The following is a 21,567-nucleotide window of genomic DNA, read 5'->3' as shown; positions in this document are numbered from 1 at the left end:
GGATAAGATCAAGTGAAATGCACTGCAAAATAAATAAGCAAAAGGACATGGGGAAAAGCTCATTTTAAAGCATACTCCATGGCAGTAATTGCAGGAAAGAAACAACACTTTTCCATTACCGCATCTGCACAGAGCAAGTCAGTGAAGCATGTTCCTTGCGATCAAAGGCCTGTTGGGATCTGGCCTTCAGGGGGATGTGGACTGCTTGGTGGCCAGCTGTGACCATTTTGTTCTGCACTTTGCAAATAAAGTCTCTTACACATCCATTCCAAATTGGAATCTACATTAGCAGTAACAGGGTGTTACCTTGTCCAATTGTTTGAGATACTTTTCAGTTTATCCAGTGTGAGGATGTGGACAAGATCCTGGAAAGTTTAGGGCCTACCACCTGTTTGTATAACCCTTCCAGGTTACTTAAAAATTCCAGGGTGGGGGGATGGCTGGCGAATTGGGTACGATAGATAGATAACGCTTCTTAAGAGAAGGAGAGGTCACTCTAGCCTTGGAACAGGTTGTGTTGTGTCCACTTCTAAAGAAGCCTATCGTTTACCCATGAGATCTCATTAATTACCTAGGAGATCTCAGAAATTATTTCTAATGTTACATTCTTGAGCAAGGTGATTAAATTAGTGGCGGCTGGAGAACTCCAAGCTTTCCTGGATAAGGCAAATTGTTTAGAACCCTTCCAGTATGGATTTTGGAACTGAACCAGCCTTGGTTGCCCTAGCAAATTACTTGGGACGGGATATGGAGTGCAACTCTGTTGATTCTCCTGAACTTATCAGCAGCTTTTGGTACCATCAGTCATGGTGTCCTTCTGGACCACCTATCTGGACTGCAATTTGGAGGCACCATTCTGAAATTATTCTAGTCCTACCTGGAGGTGGTGCAGGGGACTGCTATTTGGTAGCTTGGCCTTTGGTTTGTGTGGTTCTGAAAGGTTACATCTTGTCCCCATGCTCTTTAATATCTACATGAAACAGCTGGGTGAGATCATTTGGAGATTTGGGGTTAGTTGCTGCCAGTATGCACATGGCCATTCTAATTTGGTACTGCTAAGCCATCCTTTTAAATGTAGATTGGACCTTGCATGGCCGGAACACCTGCTCTTGAATTTTGGACTTTCAAGTTCTACCTGACTTTGGAATTCAGTCTGATCAAGAAACATCTGGATTAGAGGATGCAAGCCTAAATGTTTTGGAATAGCTATTTAATTTTATTATTTTCTTCCCTGTTTTGTACTGTTGCTATATTTGTACACTTTTGCACATTTCTTTTAATAAATAGTATTTATTATACTTCCATGATGTTATTTGTTTTAGGGGCTTCAGCGTGAACCCAATACCTTGGCCTATTTTAGCTACAACTAGCAAAGTAATTACTTTTGGAACTCAACTTGCAAGTGTCCTACCTTGTAAGGTTGACTTCTTTAACACCCAGTAGAGCTGGAAACCTCATCCCTCAGTCTCTTAGCCGAGGATTAGCTCAGAGAGGCTAGTTGTTACCCTGGGCAGTGAGGATTAATTTACCAGTCTTGTGCATTTTGCTCTTGACCTACATCCCAAAGCCTTCTTGTTGGACAAGAGGACTTTGACAGTGCCTTCTCAGTCATGGCACCAAACTCTCTCCCCCGGGAGGTATGACTGTCCCTTTCTGTAAACTGTCTTCTACTAGCAATTGAAGAATTTTGTGTTCCATTTGGCATTATCCCAGTGATCCCTCTTTCCTAACCAATGTTGTTAGGTTTTGTATATATTTTAACTGGTTTTTAAAAATTCTTTTTAAAATTGTTTTTATTTTTAATTTTTATGTTCTGGGGGGGTTGGACTTTAATGGTTTTATAATGTAATTGTATCCTATATGTTTTTAATTGCTAACTGCTGTAGCAGCCTTTGTAAGGGCAGAAAGGCAGGATATAAATTTTGTAAATGATAAAATGGCTGATGACCCCAGCCATGATAAAGACGAAAGAAAGAAGGCACCAGCACATGAATCAGCACATTCTGAGTGTTCCAAGGATGTAGGGACAAGAAGAGAAGGATGGAAGAGGAAAGCTGTAAGACCTTCAGTTTCAGCTGGAGAAAGGTGAGAACTTCAATAAATGCAGGAGCAAGTCTGCACTTGCCTAATCTTCTTTGGGTTGCGTAGGAGAGTCCAGTTTCCAGTATCATTAACCAAGGATGTGGGTAAGTAGATTTCAGAACTCCTCCCAGTTCTTTCCCCCTACAAATTTTCAACACCCCTTGCCTTAAAAGAAACAAACACACTAAAATTAATATGAACCTTATTTGGATACCGGAAGCCGGAGACAGCTGTGTGTTGTGCTTTTAAACTCTTAGTCTGTTATTCTATGTATTGTTATTATTTTATTGTTGTGATCTATCCTGAGCCCACTTGCAAGGAGAGCAAGTTATAAATCCAAAGGTAATTAAAAAAATTAAAAAAAATAAAAGGTAAGAGAAAGCTAACGGGTTGAAAAATTTTGCCATGTTCTTAGAAATACGATAAATATTACAGCATTAAGTTGTGTAACAATGACTGAGCAGAATATTGTGTGTCTATTTGATTCCTCTGGAGTTTTTATTAACATTGGAGGGGAAACAGTAATGGTGTGCCAAGGCCATTTTAGCATGCTGTTTTGGATAATATCTATGGATTGCCCAGCAAACTGTCAGTTGCCCCAGTTTTAACGCTTCCCAATGACCTTCCAGAAACCAAATGAGTTCCTAAAGACTTTGGGAAGAAACCACTGGATTCTATTGGCCATTCTGTCACTCATTTCAGTATGTCCACCTTTTGCACTCAGGTTTTGAAGGTCTGATATCTTACAAATCCAAGTGAGGAAAAAACATTCTAATTTCCCATTACCTTCATGTTATTCTGCTTTGCAGGTAACATGTTCAACCTCCAGTTGTAAACGCACAAACTTCTGGTTCTTCCTCCTTATGAACATGGCAGATTGGGTAATGGCAGGGCAGGCAGCATGAACAGAGGCTTGATTTAGAAATTTATTGATCAATAATTAGATTAATTAATTTAAACAGCCATAGTGTATGATCTTTTTATTAGGCAAACAGCACTCTCAAACATAAGTCAGCAGGCATACAAGTTCCCTAGAACTCTAATTGTTAAACGTTAAGCAAAACAAAAAAAGATGAGAGAGAATGGATTTGGGGCAGACTCATTTTCATATTAATGTTCCCCCCCCACCAAAAAAAACAGGATTGCACACATTTAAATTTTACATGCTAGGTTTATGAGCCAATATCAAAGAGCTTTTATAATTTTATAAAATAAATTCATTTGTTGACTTATGCCATGCCAAGGTGAGAAAAAGGTTCTCTGCATTATCTCAGGTTGCATGCATGGAGGCTGCTGGGACATGATATACACTGGGCACTCTCCCTTAGAAAATATACATTCTGAGTTGTCTCTAGCATCAACAGAGAAATTTTAGATCTATTATATGTCAGACTGGAAGCAAAGAAAAACATGGTAGATTTTACATTAAGCTAAGCTGGAGTTAATAGAAGCCAAATGTGGTAGTGCTGGAAGTCATCTAAACTACCAACCACCAGCCAAGTGTACTGTTAGAAGATCATCCTCATCCAATCGTGGAATCCCTTTCCTGGATAGATAAATTTGGTATTTCTCAAAACTGACAAAAGCTCAGGCAGCCATGTTGGTTCATATTTAGCTTATTTTCCTAGTAGACCAACCCAGTTGCCTGCAACTTGGGGCAGATTCATTCTCATGTTAATGTTCCCCCCCAAAAAACAGGATTGCACACATTTAAATTTTATATGCCAGGTTTATGAGCCAATATCAAAGAGCTGTTATAATTTTATAAAAGAAACAAAGCCATTTGTTGACTTATAGCATGCCAAGGTGAGGAAAATGGTTTCAGTACCAAGAATGGTACTGGAGCTGCATGTTGCCAAATTTTTCATCTGCCATTTTTCCAAACAGCATGAAGAGGAAAATGCTTATAAGATTGCTAGTAATGCCTTGAAACACCAGGCAAGAGGAAATGCTCTGTAAACAAAGAGGACACTTCGCTCACAAAAGCCACAACACAGATTATGTATGAGGGAGAAATAAACAAGATAAAAATGGGTTTATCCCAGAGCAAAACAGTTGCACCTGATGTGATGCTGAAAGCATTCAAAAACAGATCTTCCTTATGTCCAAATAGCTCCCAAGTAGCTGTCAGTGTCAGAATCATCTTCAATTCATGATTGCATAAAACGTAGGAGGAGGAAAGCATTAGCTCCTCTGATTGTCACAAAGTGGGATGTAAAACAAAATAGCTACAAAAGTGAATCACTTTGTCCCCCCACCCCTAGCCGTAAGCCTATTGGTACACATGCATATATCTTCTGACTGGGAAAAAAAAGTTGGTGCGACAATTTCAGGTGTCAAGTGATTAGTCCATTTAACTGTCAGCAGTTTTCATTTAGATAAGATAGGGTAACTTAAAAGTTTTTAAAATAAATTATTGGTACCTCACCTGAAATTTCAGGATAATGTTCCAAATTAAAGCAGTTTGAAGTAATGCCTGGCCTTTGGCATTACTCCTCCAGTGCCAGGCCACCTCCTATATTCCTGGTATTCAGTCTATTTTGTTGACACCTGTCTGTAGGCCAGAACAATTCCTCTTTCACCAATAGCCAGGCTCTGTTACAGGGATATCCCCTTTAGCATTATAGGCAGCACTGGTACAGCACTTAGAAGCAACAGGACAGCTTCCAGGTGTCACAAGTTTGTTAGTGGGCCAGCTGCAGCTTTTCCTGGGTAAATAAGAGCATGCACTGGTAACATCTAGATTAAATTGGCTCTAAGTGAAGAATGTCCTTGAAGAATGTATGGAAAATACTATTGGTATAGAATGCTGTGGCAAAAATAGCAACTGGAGTAGGGCTGTAGATAGTACATGACTTCAGTCTTCTTCCATCTATACTGGCTTCCTTCCAGGCCTAATTCAACATGTTAGTATTGACCTCTGAAGCCCTATATGGATTTGAATCAATATATCACAAGGACTGCTTTACTCCCATATGAACCATTAGGGCTCTCTATAAGGACCTTGTGTGGCAATTAGAGAAAGGGTCTTCTTGCCTGTGGAATTCCCTCCCCAGGAAATTCACCAGTTCCCCCACACCCCAGTCAGCTGAAGACCTTTTTGGTTTTGTCTAGCATCCCCTTACTGACTCTCTTCCTACATACACATATATATGTACATGATCATAGATGTTATATATACGGTAATAGATTTTATAAGTCTAAAATTGGAAGAAGGGAAGAGAGGAAAAGGAGAAGCAAGGTATGACATCTCCTGGCCATTTCCCTGAAACATTCCTTCAATCATCCTTTTCCACGATGTCACAGGACAGCCTTTTCCTTGAATGCCACTGATGAGCAAAAGCTATTCTGCAGAAATGTGACAGATTGCCTGAGAACTTCTTGGATGACTAAAATATCATATTTATTGCTATTTGAAAATGTGTGCACATGTTTAGACTTACAGGAGGAAAAAAATTGGCTAAATTCCTTCAAGGCAGCTGTACTATCGTAATCCCAGACACATAAAATGAAGAGCAGGTGGAAAATTATGAACATGATCCTTCCATAGCATCATCATGCTTGGATAAATTGGATCTGCTGATTTTCCCTTCCTGCTGTAGACCCCCATGTAATTTCTCAGGGTCTCTTCTCCCTCAGAAGCAGCATTTTTTAGAGATCAGTGGGCTGCAATGGGAGGAGAAAGGGAGGAAAGTTCCTCTGGATCCAACCTGTTGTCTTCTGTAACCATTGCTTCGGTCTTTTTGTTATATTTATTAGACTGCAAGCCACTGTGGCAGGGAATCTGATCTGTACAGAAGTGGGGAATATTTTAAGTGGATTATAATAATACAAACATCAAGTAATTCAAAAAGCTTCTCCTTGACTGGAGCCATATGCATCCAATTTTATTTTTTGAACACGCCACCATTTACCATAGCAAAATATATTTTACATTTTATATACAAATGATGTTTACAGTTTTCCCCTTGGACAAACATCAAAACAGTTTCTCCTGTATATTCCTCATACAACTTACCTGCAATTAAGTCTGCAACAAAGCAAACTAAAGTCCCATGCAACTTTCCATAGTCCTGTTTTAGCTTAGCCATTATTTGTATAGTGTTCATATTATTTTTCTATATATCTTGTCTGCCAAATAAATTCAGAATTCAGGACCAGGATGCTTCCAGCCAATAAAGTCCCAATGCAGAAATCTTCATATTTTCTTTTGCAAAACCAAAACAGTTACATTGTTCCCAGTTTTTCCTCCAAAGCAGAACACAGATGTAGGCAGCTCCTCCAGAAGAAGAAACTCTGCCAAACATAAGCAACATGCTTTTGTTAGCAATAAAGCAGGTTATATTCTCACTGGATAAGACTAGCATAAATGGAGCATACACAAGTCAGCAAACTCTTAATTTTTTTTCTAAGAATGGCAATTTTATATTGCTGAATCATGCCAGCAAGTTAAGATTTATTCCTAGCACGTATTAAAAACAAGATCACATCATGTAAATATTTCTAATTTCTAAGGAATCGTTAGACTTGGTGTTGGGAACACTGAATTCTTCTCCTGAAGGAAACTCTTTTGGAAACAGAAAGCCCACATTTTATAATTCAGCTTCACTTGGCTGGTTGTCCTAACTTTGGTAGCCAAATATGAACGACATGTTGTGTGTGTTGTTTAGCTAGAAAAGAAAAAAGAGAGACACTATGCAGAAGGAGACTGGTATGAATGTGATAGGAAGAGAACAGAAAAGTATGGCGAAGCCTATCATTTAAAGTATAGCACTCTACCTCATGTTAGCAAGAAAAGCACCCAGAATGCTTCTGATTTTTGAACTCTCAAGGATAAAGTGCTTATAGTTTCTTCTTGGTAACCACAAAGAGTAAGGCTTTCCAAACAACTGGAAGAGATTCTGAATAAACTTGATTATGTGCCAAAACCCCTAATTTGTGAGAGCCTATTTGTTTACGGCCACAATTGTTCTATGCATTGTACTCTTGAGGTTCAAGATCATTAACTTGTGAAAGGACCCAGATAAAGAGCATTTGAACATGGCAGAGAATTGCACATGTGCAGATGGTTTGCTTCTTTGTACAACTACAGCAGATCCCACTGCTATAGACTGACTCACAGTTTAAAAATAGGGAATTAGTCTCTTTAGCATTGTAGAAATAGCTGTGACAAAGTTCTGCGTGCAGTCATGGTTCTAAGAATTCCTGTATGTGCATGTCCCATCTTTGGATCACAACTCACAACTTTGGATCATCATGGCACTATATCGTGATCACAAAAAGAGACAAATAATGTGTGTGGGGTACATAAAAATTTCAGCCTGAATAAACATCCAACCCTTGGATCGTTTCAAAGACTAAAAACTTGATTACAATAAAGCCTGAAACATTTTAATTCAAATTGCTTTTGACAGGACTAGTTAAGAAACTTAAAATTTGGAAAACAAAGCACATAAGGCCTTAACTTATCATCAATATGCTTTTCAAAGGATAGAGTCCTGATACTTCATCTTGAGTACACTGCATCTTGAACATGCCCTCTTGAGTCCCTTTGGAAGGGACTCAAAATATGCCAAGCTGGAATCCATGCACAGATTTGATGCCCATTTGGACTCCTTCAGCACTTGAGGTAGCATCCAGTTCATTCACCAGTAGGAATGCTCCACATGCACTTTAAGCGGATGGTTTATTCTTTTAACAGGATTTCTCCCTCACCTATATTGTACAATGTAAGCTCAAGTACATATTGGGAAACTGGACGTTCTAGCCTTGTATGATGGGCCTGACCACTTCCCTCCCACAGAGCCAAGATTTCCCCTCTGATTTTCTTTCCCTTTACTGACTGAACTACCCTAGTAATGTGTTTTCTTCTTTGCTGAAGAATTCAGGCACTTGAGGCATTTTGAAATTCAAAAATAACAAAATATTTAATTTAACATAGAGGGAAAAGGTCAGGTGAAATCAGGGGCTGAAAATTTCTGACCTAAAATCAATACAAGCACAGACTTTAGTTCTTATGTTCCAGGCTAATGAGAGTTTCTTAAGCTTTTTACAGTTACTTAAATCTTTAAGTAAAGAGGCCTTTGTTAGTATTTTCCCAAACACTCCCATACACTTTCTTTGAGTATTCTCTGACTCTTTTGGTTTCCATAAGGCTGGTACACTCTTTCTAGTACCCAAATTCCTTCTCTTGAAACATCAGTACTCACTAGAAAATCTATCCCCTTTCTTTGGCCTGAACAGGGGTCTTCATCTAACTACCCACTCGTCCTTGCCAACTTTCCCCAGTTCTCCTGTGTTAAATTGATCTCCATCAGGGCTGAATTCCAAATGCCAACCAATCAGTTTGCTTGGAGCAGCCTATCACTCAAGGCTCACTGTTTCTGTAAAAATTAACCCTTCAAAGTCCTTCAGCTGTTTGTACAGCACTTGTAAGCTTTTAAAAGTACAGTACATCACACCTTGCTTTGTAAAATTTCTTCATCCCATACTGCTCCTCCTCTGCTTGTCACTCTGAGTACAAATTTATTTTCCAACCAGATAGAACATACCACTCAACTGGCCAAGTGTGTTCTAGCTCACAAAAGCTTATGCCACAATAACTCATTCTTTTTTAAGGTGCCACCAGACACTTTGTTATTCCATCATGGAAATTCACACACAACTGAAAATATCATGCCTTAGTACTTGCATACCATGGCGGTTATTACTCTTGCTATATAACTACATCCTCAATAAACAAGAATGTTAGCAAAGTCCACACACAAAAACTTCTAACAACAGCCTTCAATATCTGAAACTCAAGGCGCAGAGGCATGATTCAAACACAAGGATGCACCAACTGCTATTCCAACATCTAGTTCATCTTTGATAGAACAAAGACATCAAAAAGTATGGTAACATTTTGAATTAGATATAGAATTGCAAATCAAAGATGTACCTTTTCCAAACTCATTAAGTAGCTCCTCTTTGGTCCAGTTACAAGAAGTTATGAGGAAAAGGCCTCCTGGTCTCAGTATCCTATGCAGTGATTTTACATAATGCTTTTGTTTCTCGGCTGCATTCTCTGGATTCAGGCTGATGGCATCAAAAGTCCCTTTGTCAATGCAAACATGAAATCCTGATAATTCATCTGAAGGATTTAAAATATCTTCTACCTATACCAAGGAATTCAAGGTTATAAATAAGAAAAAAACTTTCAGAATCACCATGGCTATACATTACTGCTAGGTTTACCAACCTCCAGGTAGGACCTGGAGTTCTCTTGGAATTACAGCTATTGCTTAATAACAGAGGTCAGTTTCCCTGAAGGAAAGAGCAAGCTTCAGAAGGCAGACTCTATAGCATCACATCCCTGCTGAGTTCCTTCCCCTCACCAAACTTCAGCCTCAAATCTCCAGAAGTTTCTCAAGACAGAGAAACCCTAATTCCTGTCTGTAATGCAAAGCACCCATATTCCATCACAAGGACTGAAGTGAATATTGTAAGGCCTAGTTTGAGTTTACAGGTCTCTGATTTCAGCTAATACTAAAACCATCATGGTTAGCAAACACCAACATAAGCATTTTGCCTTCTGTCCCACAAGGAAATGGTACCTGCTGTGACATCAATAGGGAAATATCCTTTTATGCAAAAATATATAGATTTAAATGGATGAATAAAACTCGTTGGATTCATTAACTTTCTTTAGTTGAGTGACACTTTTACGGCCCTTTTGTGATATCACAGCTACATTTTATGCCTGCAATAAGAAAATGCTGCCCCTGTACCAGGAACTATGCATGTTTCCCTTGAATTTGTTCACACACATCCCCCAAGTTTGCACATAAAGTTTCTTTTCCGAAGATCTGGAGTTACACTCTTAGGAGGTGTATTTGACATACTATATAGTTAGTGAGAATAAGATAAGAACCCCTGATTTTTAAAAAAATGTCTTTAATGTGGAAGGATGAATCAGAGTTTGTGACTGATTAAGTGGACATAATAGAGCCCCGTGGTGCAGAGTGTTAAAAGCTGCAGTACTGCAATCCTAAACTCTGCTCACAACCGGGGTTCGATCCCCAGCTGAAGCTGGGTTTTCAGATAGCCGGATCGAGGTTGACTCAGCCTCCCACCCTTCCGAGGTCGGTAAAATGAGTACCCAGCTTGCTGGGGGGGGGGTGTAGATGACTGGGGAAGGTAATGGCAAACCACCCCATAAAAAGTCAGCTGTGAAAACGTTGTGAAAGCAACATCACCCTAGAGTCGGAAACGACTGATGCTTGCGCAGGGGACCTTTCCTTTCATCAAACAAAAGAATTCTTCAAGCAACTCACAAACAAAAAGTCATGCTACATGAATTAAAATCAGCATAAAGCAATAAAATACACAGTTCCCCAGAAAATAAATTCAGGATCATAACAGAGTCAAATTAATCCAAAAGACCAGTAAACAAAAGCAACAGAAAAGAACCCTTCCAGAAGCACATTTCAGTTGCCAAACCTTCACCAGAACAAAACTACCTAAATTAGCATCTGAGGGCCAACAAGAAAGGACAAACAATCCTCACATTTTACATTTGAATAATAAGAGCTCTGTACTTCTCACTCCACTGTGAAGTCTTACCTGCAATTTAACTTGAGGCAACCCTTCTTTTTCCATTATCTTTTTTGAAAGCTGAATTGCAGAAGGGGAGTAGTCAATTCCTACAAGATCAGTGTAACCAGATTTGGCCTACAAGGGAGGGGAAAGGAGCCCTTAAATCCTAAATGCATTTACTTGGCTGGATGACTGCACAGCTTCCACAGCACTTACTTTAGAAAGAACCTATGTAAGATTAACTGTAAACTGTACCGACTTATAAAAAAAGAGATCAAAGCAGAGCTCCAGCACATGTACATCAGAATGTCTGAACTGTAAGCAAGAACTGATGCAAAACAGTCACCACTAAATTGGAATGTGACAGTGAGATGTGTTGTGAACTTAAGTAGCATCAATTAAAATTAAAAACCTTGTTTCACTTGGAGATTGAAAAGGGTGCTATATTTCACATCACACTGCCCTATAAAAGCTTTCTTAAGGTTTACTTTTGTTCTAGGACTCATGGGTCTTGGATACCCTTGCCCTTAACATTGTTTAAAAGAAATTCAAGTGCCACGCTGAGCACAACTATTACCAGTAATGTTCCATAAGAGAAATCACATTACAAGGTTGTAGAACTGTCCTGGAAGGAAATGGGTTTAGAAGACTAGAATTACACTTAGGATTCTTCTTTTGAAAAGTTTTAGTTCTAGGCCAGAATTTTTTTACAAAACTGTAACAAGGCTGATTCTCTCCTATTCACAATAGTGATTCCAAATGAATCTCAGTTAGTCCAGGCATGTACATGGTAATGGACTGTTACAGTATTAAGAGTAGATTTGCATTTTCATTAAGCTAGTGCTGCTAGGGAATTTCTAGCTTCAGTTCTGCATCAAAACACTACATTCTCAAACACTAACCAATTCAACCAGTAGAACGCCATTTCCTGTTCCAATATCAAGTATACAGCTGTCCAAGGGTATCCTTTGTTTTTCTAGCCATCCAATTAAACGACTCATGCTTTCTTCACCAAACCTAATCAGAAACAGAGGTTCAGGTAAATAACACCTACAATACACCCAGAAGGAAGACAAGCAGACTTCATTAATCTCACTTGAGCCATCAAGGACATCTACTTAATGTCAGAATTCAGGCAACTATCCCCTGGAGAGCACATTACAAATTTGTTCCAAATTTTTAAATGAATGGAGGGCTCTGAAATGGATTAACATAGGGAAAGATGGAAATCTGGATAGATGTATCATTTCTACAGAAATACAAGGCAGCAGTATAATTTGAAACGTGAAACACAAAGCTACCTTATACTGAATCAGACCCTTGATCTGTCAAGTTCAGTATTGTCCTCAGAGTGGAAGTGGCTCTCCAGGGTCTCAGGCTGAGATCTTTCACATCACCTATTACTCGATTCTTTTAACAGGAGATGCAAGGGACTGAACCTGGAAGCTTCTGTATGCCAAGCAGATGCCCTGAGCCATAGCCCCTTATTTCATTTTTCACCAATGTCAGGGCTAGGAGCACTTGGCCTTTACTGAGCAGCCTGTAGCCAGCAATTCATTTCCCACAAAAAAAAACAAACACAGATGTCAGAGGATAATTGCCTATTTTAATTTGCAACAGGTTTAGCCCAGACAAGAGCTGGCATTTTCCAGAAAAACCTCTGTATCCCATTACCAGTTCTCAAAGCAAAGCAGACATACAATTTTATTTTATTACACATACTTTTAGAAAGAAGAGAACAATCAGCAAATGTCTGCTGAGGCACATCACGTTGTTATTGATACTTGCCAGATCTCACCAGCATCACCGCTATCTTCAAAATTCTGCAGTTCACGTTCATATGCTGCATCCCAACTACAGAGATGGGGAAAAACACAGTTTAAGAAAGTAATGGGCTTTTTCATCTTCATCCACATGCTTCTAAAGTGAACATCCATGAAAAAGGACAACTGTACTGGTGAAGAGTGATGCACCCAAATGGCGGCAGTTCAATGAGCAATACTGCAGGAAAAGTAGGTATACTTCCCCAAGATGCACCTAGACATGGAGGCTGGTCACCTCATACATGCATCTGTCTACAGTACAGACTGAATACAGAACTGCAAGGTTCAAGCCACTCATTACAATCCATCCACCAGTGGCTGTTGGTCATTACTTGGCCCAATTCTTTTTAAAAAATTAACCTTCAATCTTAGACAGTTCTAAATATACAGATGTGAGTTCACTAATGCAAATGTTTCCTTGCAAGAGGGATTTTAACAGGAAAAGGTAGCCACAGTTAGTTCCAGAAAGAAAAGTGCCAAGGTTCAAGCCTGCCTAGGAGAATCATTTTGAAAGTTTCCCTCTTTCTAATCCCAAACGTGCAACTTGTTACTCATTTATTTTAAGAGAGGGCATTCACTACATGCCCAGAGATTCCCTAAATTACTTCACTGGTTTTAGGGATGAATACAGGATTAACTGGCTTCAAAGCACTGCAACTTAACCAGAGTTAATTGTTAGGGCTGATATTGGTAACTGGAAGAGCACAATGGCCCTCTCCTCCATGCACCAAAATGAATCAGAAAAAGTTGAAAAGTCTTCCTCCTTACATCCAAAGCCAGTAGATACCCTGCTTTTCATAATGCAGCCACTACAGCTTTCCCTGGCTGCAAACAGAATCACTTACAACTGAAATCAAAGTGACTTTTAAATAAGCACTTTCACTGTACTGATGACATCTGAACTTTTTATATAGCAAAAATTTTTTATATGTCAGATATCAAGAAAGAGAAAAAACTGGAGACTTCAACATTTGCTTTGAAGCAGCACTTCAAAGACTAATAATATAAGCTTCTGGGGGTTATCCACTCCATGAATGTGATGAAGTAGGCTCTTTAACTTCACAACAGCTCACATCACAACTGTGAGTTTTTTAAAATTCCTTTTTTTATCATTTGGTATGTGTTGTTTTCACGTCCCACTAAAAGCAACTTAAATTGATTATTTTTTTTAATCCAAGCTTTCTTCAGTCAGTTAATGATTCCAATGGCTGGCAAACTACAAATCAAGGCAAATTAAGCTGAGAACTAGGATTCCACAATACCCGGTCAATGAAACCATCATTATGCCGCTAAATCAGTGGAAAGTGTTGAGTCACAGCCAATTTATAGCAACCATCAAAAGGTTTCACAGTAAGAGATTTAAGTGGTCGTTTGCTATTGCCTGCCTCTGTGCAGTAATCCTGGACCTCCTTGGTGGTCTCTCATCTATTTAGTAACCAGGGCTGACCTTGCTTTGCTTCCGAGATCTGATGAGGAGAGCATTTTCTCAAGTCACAACTGATTCACTGGAGCCCCATTCACAGGGTGTTTCAGGCAAGAGACTAGCAGAGGTGGTTTGTCATTGCCCTCCTCCACAAAGCAAGCCCACTTTCCTTCAGTGTTCTCTCATCCAAGTGGCCAACCCTGCTTAGCTTCCAAGCTCTGACGAGCACATTAAACAGGGCTCTGCAGGTTAGACCCGCTAAATCCACTGGAATCAAAGGGCCTAGAAATGTGCAACTCTGTTTAGCATGATCCAAGTGGGCAGCTGTGTTGGTCTAAAGCAGAAGAACAAAATAGGAGTCAAGCTGCACCTTTACGGTTTCTCACGCTCATGCTACCCAGATCAAAGGTTTGCTCAATTTCTTAATTTTATTATTCTGTCATTGGATCTTAAATTTGTACCATTTTGCATTCTAAACCACTGCCTACCAGTTTTATGTAACTCTGCTCACTGTACCTGATTCCTCGTCTGATGAAGTGTGCTTAGAGCACACGAAAGCTTACATTCTGATAAGACTTTGTTGGTCTTAAAGGTGATACTATCCTCCTCCTTTGTTCTTCTGTTTAGCACGGTAATGTATGTCACTAACACAAAACTCTTCCCCTTCTTCCAGCCTGCGGCCCGGCGTCGCGCACTCACTGCTCTTTGGTGCCCAGCGCCGAAGCTTCAAAACCGTCTTCCCTGCTGTCGCCCATCGCCTGCCAGCGAACACCAAGAAACCTCCCAGAGACCATAGAGTAAACCCAGTACAGAGAGGTCCTATGCCCACAGAGCCTTGTTTCCAACCCTTCTAGGCTCCCGGAGGACTTTTCCTCCCTGATTTTTTCCCCCTAAGAGTCATTGTTATGGGTTCCCAAACCAGCACCTGCTTTCGACTGTACGGAAAAGGAAAGGCGGAAATCGAGTCTCCTCTCCTTTAAGGACTGTGTTAGGGAAAGAACTGGAAGTTAATAAGCGATTTTCATTCCTATTAACGTTGGAACAAAAGCGAGCCGAGCAAATGTTGGCAGCATAAGCCCGTCTCTTCGGCCACATCAGCGGGTTTGGAATGATACCGAAACGCTCTGCTCCTCAGCCCGTGCATGTGTATGGTAGAGAAGGACTTCGTGTCCCAGAAGGCTTTGCGGTAGCGCCGGAACCCGGAGTGCAAGGAGAGGCGTGAAAGGCGCCGGCGCGGGGGTTTGTGGGATCGTCGTCGGAGGTGGTGGTGGGGCTCCATCATGGCGGCTTCCATTTCTGGCTACACATTCAGTTCCGTCTGTTACTACAGCGCCAACAGTAGTGCCGACCACGTAAGTCCTCGAGCTTGGTCGTCGTCTGGCCCTGGAAGAGAAGGACGCGGGGGGGGGGGGCGCTGTGAGGCGACCCGTTTGTGGGCAAGGAAGGTGTGGATGGACAAGAGGAAATGGGTGTGAGGGGAGGAAGCGAAATGGGGCAACCAGCAGAAGAGTCCCGAATAATAATCCTGTAGGTGAATTGGTTATGTCGGAAGAAAAACGGCGGAGGGGAACTTCAAGGGGGCATTGTTATAAATCTTGGGTCTGCGTTGTGGAAAGCTATCGCTTGGCTTGGTTAATAAAGCCGCAAAGGAGGGAATAGCAGAAGTGGGATGACTGGTTGGTAAGAAGATATGGGAGTATTGTGGCTAGAGGCCATGGATTGCAGCAAGATGTCTGGGCTAAGGCGTCATGACTTACTCGCTGTTGTTATGAAGCGCTGTAGAATAAATAAAAATTTTAGTGCTACTTGCAGGAGAGCTTTTTTTGCAGGTCCTTGTGGAAAATGAGAACTCCGGAACTGATTTACATATATTTTGTATGCGTGTTTTTGCATATATATATTTTAAAATTATTTAAGCAGGTTTGATGTTGGTAGGTGTTTTGTTGAATCCAGGAGCTGTTGCTTTGCGGATGTGGCCAGCTCAAATGTTGTTTTCTCCATGAAACAAATCTGCAAGCAGAGGTACATTTCAGTAGTTGTTTTAAGAGAAAAAGTTATGTTGCTACTGAAGTGCTTAATTTCCCTCTGTGATCACTGAACTAGATAATTTAATAGATATGAATGGTGAAGTGTCATGATTGTAGTCTGTGAGAAGAATTTGCATGTGAGTGACAAGCTGATGAAGGCAGCCCAGCGCCGAATGCTGGATTGTTTTCTTTCTTTCTATGCCAAATTGAACTTCTAGGTTGTCAGTGGGGAGGTATCACTGATACTGATTGTATACCTGCCACGGCACTGATTCACCCTAAGTGTGTTTACCAAGAGGGAAGCACCATAGAGTTCAATGTGCCTTATCCCCTAGTAAGTGTGTATAGTAACATGATACTGAATGTATTCCCATTGAACTTTCCATCTATTTAAGCTGAGGACTTAGGCTAGATAGGAAAGATGGAAATAAGTCAAAAGATAGCTGGATTCCAGGAGATACTCAGAGGACCTGTGGGTTGAAAGATGCTTGGCTGATTGCTTAATTAAATATGATGCAGAGACACTGAAGTAATGCAGTGAATTTCAAAGGATGGCACATGACACTTTGGAAGTGTAGCCGGGCTGTTGTGGATGTTGAGACAAGACAGTACAAGATCTTGGTTATCTATAGGTCAAGAGGTAGGATGAGCATTTGAGCACAAGTTAAATGAAATTATGTGAGGTGATTTTTGCTTTTTTGTTTGCTTGTCTAAGAAGCACTGAAGCATGTAAACCTATCCCATATCTACAAATTAAAGAGTAGTTTTGCATTGTTAGTTGCAAAACTAGTTTACAGATGGTGGCTAAAACATAACTAGTTTTTTTCTAAACTCATATCCTCCCCCCCCCCCCCGCTTCTCCCTCCCCCCTTTTGGCTGTCAAGTCTCAAGCGAGAGCTTCAGAGGTGATTTGCCATTGACTGACTTGGTGGTCTCTCATCCAAGTATTAACCAGGGCTGGCTCTGCTTAGTTTCTGAGATCAGACTACCCTGGGCTAGATGTTGTCTAAAACATAAGATTAATACCTTAATAAATTCGGTTTTCCTCTTTAGACATTTGTTAGCTGTTGAAACTCTTATTTTTGTTGAACCTTTGACCATAATATAGTGGAAGTTAGATAATAAAATGTTTAAGTTTAAACACAAGACAAGCAATATAGTGAAACAATAATACTGGAGTAAGCAAAATATCAAATTTACTTTATAAAATTTGTTCTTTAGTATAACAGTATTTATATTTGCTTCTGTGTAGACATGCTGCCAGTGTAATCCTAAAGCCAATTTTCTGAGAGCAAGCCCCATTGAATTAGATCTCAGTAAGGTCACCTTCCCAATCCCCTCTATCCTGATTTACATTATTTTATCTCTTTGGACATCTGTCTTCTAGTCTAGTAAAACATAATTATCTTTCTTTTCCCTGTATTTGCTTTGCAGCTGTTCAATTGGGGTGCTTTTCTATTACTTGCATTCAAGTGTCTCTTTTAAACCCATCTTTCTCCAGTTGATCTCCCCATTCCCTTCTCTCCCTAATGTGCTCTATTTGACTTTAAATTGCAAAGCTGCGTGTAAGAATTTTTCACTGAAGTTCTGTATTCGGGTCTGCTGGCTTTAGAGGTTGCAAGTAGCTACAGTGGCCCAAAACAAAAGCCACATAACATAAATAATAGTTAGGCATTTTGTAGATGTATCGTCAGTGTATGCCGTGAATCTTGTTCAGTTACATGGCATTCATGTAAAAATTTGTGTGCTGTATCTGTTGCACATTCCATACATGAAACGGAGTGTGCCCCATTTCCTTCACTATCTGTGTCCCATGCACAGATGTAAAATTCCTGAAAATTTTGAAACCATATTTGGGGAGGGGAAATATCTATGAAAAACAACAGAAATGTTGGGAACAATTGAAATACATGCAACGTTTATTTTCCTATCAAACCTAACCTTTTACTGATGGAACATAAAATGCATCATTTATTATATAGTTAGCATACAAAATTGTATTTATTTGGCATATCTATGGAATTTAAAAGTATAAATATTTTCATTTTCTGTAAAAAAAAATTGTAAGTACACCCAATAAAGAACTTTTGGTACCATAGAACATGTATATATTTTTTTGCTAAATGGGAAAGGTAAGGAATAATAAAGATAAAATCAAATTGTGCAGTAAACAAGAGTATATTATTTGGACAAACTCTCATAGAGTCACAGTAAGTAGGACTGCCAATATGGTTGTATATTAACCTTGTGAAAATACTGAGTTCTTTAATAATGTATCATCATCAAACATTATAAATTATTAGTTGTTGCCATAATTGTTACATTTAAATTTTAAAATCTTGAAAATAGTGTGGTGTAGTGGTTAAGAAGGAGCCCCATGGCACAGAGTGGTGAGCTGCAGTACTGCAGTCCAAGCTCTGCTCATGACCTGAGTTCGATACCGGCAGAAGCTGGGTTCAGGTAGCGGGCTCAAGGTTGACTCAGCCTTCTATCCTTCCAAGGTCGATAAAATGAGTACCCAGCTTGCTGAGGGTAAAGTGTAGATGACTGGGGAAGGCGTTGGCAAACCAGTCCATAAAAAGTATGCCATGAAAACATTGTGATGCGACATCACCCCAGAGTTGGAAACGACTGGTGCTTGCACAGGAGACTACCTTTACCTTTAGTGGTTAAGAGCAGTGGACTTGACTCCACACTCCTCCACGTGAAACATACTGGGTGATCTTGGACTAGTTATAGTTCTGTCATAACACTCTCTGCCGCATCAACCCCACCTACCTCACAAGGTGCCTGTTGTGGGGAGGCGAAAGGAGGCAGCTTTGAGACTTCATAGGGTAGATTAAAATGGAATATAAAAACCAACTCTTCAGCATAAGAGGCCTTTTCCCCAATGCTTTGTAAAACAAGGTTATTCTCACTTAAGGGCAAAAATATTTCATAGGAGTTTTTTTAGTGCTCCTCATAATTTCTTTTTAAAACCTGAAATTTTCATGCTATACATTGTGAATGTAAAAATACTACCATAAGACATGTTTTGATCATTCTAAAAGAGAATTTTCAGTATTCACCCAAATTTTACAATTTTTCCATCAAAAATGGGAAAAGGGACTCATTAATAAAGTGCTTTCCCAAATCCCTCCCCCCCACTCCAGGCTCTCACAGCTCTGATATCAGGATGTACTTTTGCAACTGCTCAGAATGGGAGTGCTTTGGAATATGTTCTTAGAAAGCATTAAATAATTTGCTGTGGAAGGTGCATCACTCCAGGTGTGGTTTCAGGGCTGATTTAAAAACTTACACATTTCTGAAAATGCAGTAAGCATCATATCTGTGTAATGCTGTAGCAGGAATTTATGTTGTGATAAATTGAGAAATAAGCCATGCTAGAAGCCAGAGGCACAAATTAAATCTATTGCTTGAGAAATGTTTTTGGATTACTGAAATCTGGTGAGAAATGAATTGACACTAATTGAATCTATGCATGATTGATCTGCTTGTATTATTTTGCAGTCTGCATGTACTGTTACTTGCAATCAGTGTTCCCTCTAAGCTGAGTTAGTGTGAGCTAGCTCACAATTTTTTAGCAGCCAGCTCAAACATTTTTGTCTCAGCTTGGGAAAAATGGCCCTAAAACTAACTAATGTATGCAGTAGATCCAGGTGGGCAGCCATGTTGATCTGAAGCAGTAGAACAAAATAGGAGTCAAGTATCACCTTTAAGACCAACATAATTTTATTCAGAATGTAAGCTTTCAATATGCATGCATTCTTCTTCAGATGAGGGGATGGGGTACAGTGAGCTGAAACACATATAGCTGGTGGGTTAAGAGTGTAAACTGATACAAAAGTTAGGATCAAATGGCAATTAACAAGCAACTTTTATTACCTTTGATTGGTTTCCCACACAAATGCTATCCAGGCCAAATGGTCTTCCAATTTATTACACTATTTTGCCATTTGATCCTAATTTTTGTATCAGTTTACAGTCTTAATCCACCAGGTATATGAATTTCAGCTCACTGTACCCCATCCCCTCATCTGAAGAAGTATGCATGCATACGAAAGCTTACATTCTGAATAAAATTATGTTGGTCTTAAAGATGCTACTTGACTCCTACTTAATTTATGCAGCAGCTCACAACTTTAATGCCAATAACTTACAAAGTAAAATTTTTGCTCATGAGACTCCACAGCTTAGAGGGAACATTGCTTGGAAAGTCAGGACCCTATCTTTTTTTTTTCCCTTACTGGCCTTCTAAAGCTTCCCTTAAAAGAGTGCATTTACATAGCTGTTCATTTCTAGTTGTGTTTTTAAAGAGCTCATTCCGGTAAATCATGTTTATCTATATAAATGTTATAAAATACTTCTCAAGACTTCCATGTGGAGTTTTCCGTTTTATTTTTCTATATAGATTCCTCAAGGGAGATCTGTTCCAGAACGCACCTGCAGAGGCAATCGTGTTAGAATAGGCACTCAATCATGTGTTTCTACATAGAAATTAAGCCTCTCTGGTTAAGCAGTGCTTAACTCTAATTTCATAATATTTCATAGAAATGCTGTGTGTTCCTTTTATAGTCATTATTTGCTTTCTTTGCAAACAACATTGATTTGCATTTGAATGGTGTTTTAGATTGATGCTAATTGTGTTTGAATTTAGTTTTTATGTTAGTTGCCTTGAGGCCAATTTTGAGAATTGGTAAGATGGAATGTAAATTTTGAAAAGTATTATTCCTCGAACCTGCCATTTATTGAGGTTAATTAACCCCCCCCCCCAATGGTTTTAGGTGTATGGTGACAGAATATAAACTGCTGCAGAACCCCACCCCACCCCGATTTCTTACAGTCTTTATAAAGACAGACGTTGTAACTTAAACAGCGAAGAAAAGCCCCATGTTCTTGTTCATCATTAATTTTTAGAGCTATAATCTGAAGTAATTTAGTGCTTTGTAGAACCTCTGTCTTCACATCGAACAACTTTGACTGTTGATCTAGTGAAACATGAATAAATCCCATTTGCTTTGGAAAGTAAACTTCTGGAAGTGCCAGCTGTTCTAGAGCTGAACATAGGAAAGTTCTGGCTGCTGGATTGTGACTTTTGTATATTATTTGGTATCACTTTATAGTTCTCCATTATGTCCTTAGCATATTATTCTTTCAGAACAGAGCAGCATGCTATTGTTTGTAGTGGCTATATTAAGAATCTGGCTTTCAGTTTATTTGCTGGTGCCTGAGACATTCAACAGAGAGTAAAGGAGCTTTTGAAACTGCTATCAGAATGCTTCCTTCACCTTTGTCCTCTAGCTCTGAGTTTCACATCTTTCGTTCTTAGGTTCATCTGATTCTTGGTAGGTCTGCAAGTCTTCAAAGGGGCAGTATGCTTGAACGAAACTTTTAAGTTAAAACATCCTTAATATGGAAAGGATGCAAATAAGATTCCTGCTCATAGAGAAAGCAACAATCCTGGAGTATTTTACTTAAGCTGATTCAATTTTTAAAATACTGATATTTCTCACAGTACCTCTTTTTTTCCCCTTCACCTCTTTAAAATATTATCTCCTGAAGCAGCATTTATTTTCTGTTAAGGTCATAGCTATTTTATATGGTTTTGTGTATCATTTTTGTTGCAGTCCCTTTC

General features: G+C 39.5%; 2 protein-coding genes across 2 annotated transcripts in view; one reads left to right on the top strand and one right to left on the bottom strand.

Annotated features, from left to right (window-relative positions):
• Positions 1 to 5,937: 5,937 nt before the first annotated feature.
• EEF1AKMT2 (EEF1A lysine methyltransferase 2) lies at positions 5,938 to 15,099 on the bottom strand. The gene is made up of 6 exons (XM_060241448.1): positions 14,605 to 15,099; positions 12,448 to 12,513; positions 11,562 to 11,676; positions 10,687 to 10,794; positions 9,023 to 9,239; positions 5,938 to 6,378 (listed from the first exon to the last, which is right to left on the bottom strand). Exons 1-6 carry the CDS (start codon positions 14,697 to 14,699, stop codon positions 6,281 to 6,283), a joined length of 699 nt encoding a protein of 232 aa, XP_060097431.1. The 5' UTR covers positions 14,700 to 15,099; the 3' UTR covers positions 5,938 to 6,280.
• The window catches only part of ABRAXAS2 (abraxas 2, BRISC complex subunit), a 33,866-nt gene continuing 27,104 nt past the window's right edge, over positions 14,806 to 21,567 (top strand). Inside the window, exon 1 of the mRNA XM_060241447.1 lies at positions 14,806 to 15,257. Within this exon, the coding sequence (XP_060097430.1) occupies positions 15,186 to 15,257 (72 nt within the window). The 5' untranslated portion in view covers positions 14,806 to 15,185. The remainder of the gene's footprint in view (positions 15,258 to 21,567) is intronic.

Source organism: Heteronotia binoei, chromosome 6 (assembly GCF_032191835.1).
Source record: "Heteronotia binoei isolate CCM8104 ecotype False Entrance Well chromosome 6, APGP_CSIRO_Hbin_v1, whole genome shotgun sequence".
NCBI lineage: Eukaryota > Metazoa > Chordata > Lepidosauria > Squamata > Gekkonidae > Heteronotia > Heteronotia binoei.
Note: the sequence above shows the minus strand (reverse complement) of the source record. Positions and strands in the feature narration are given on the sequence as shown.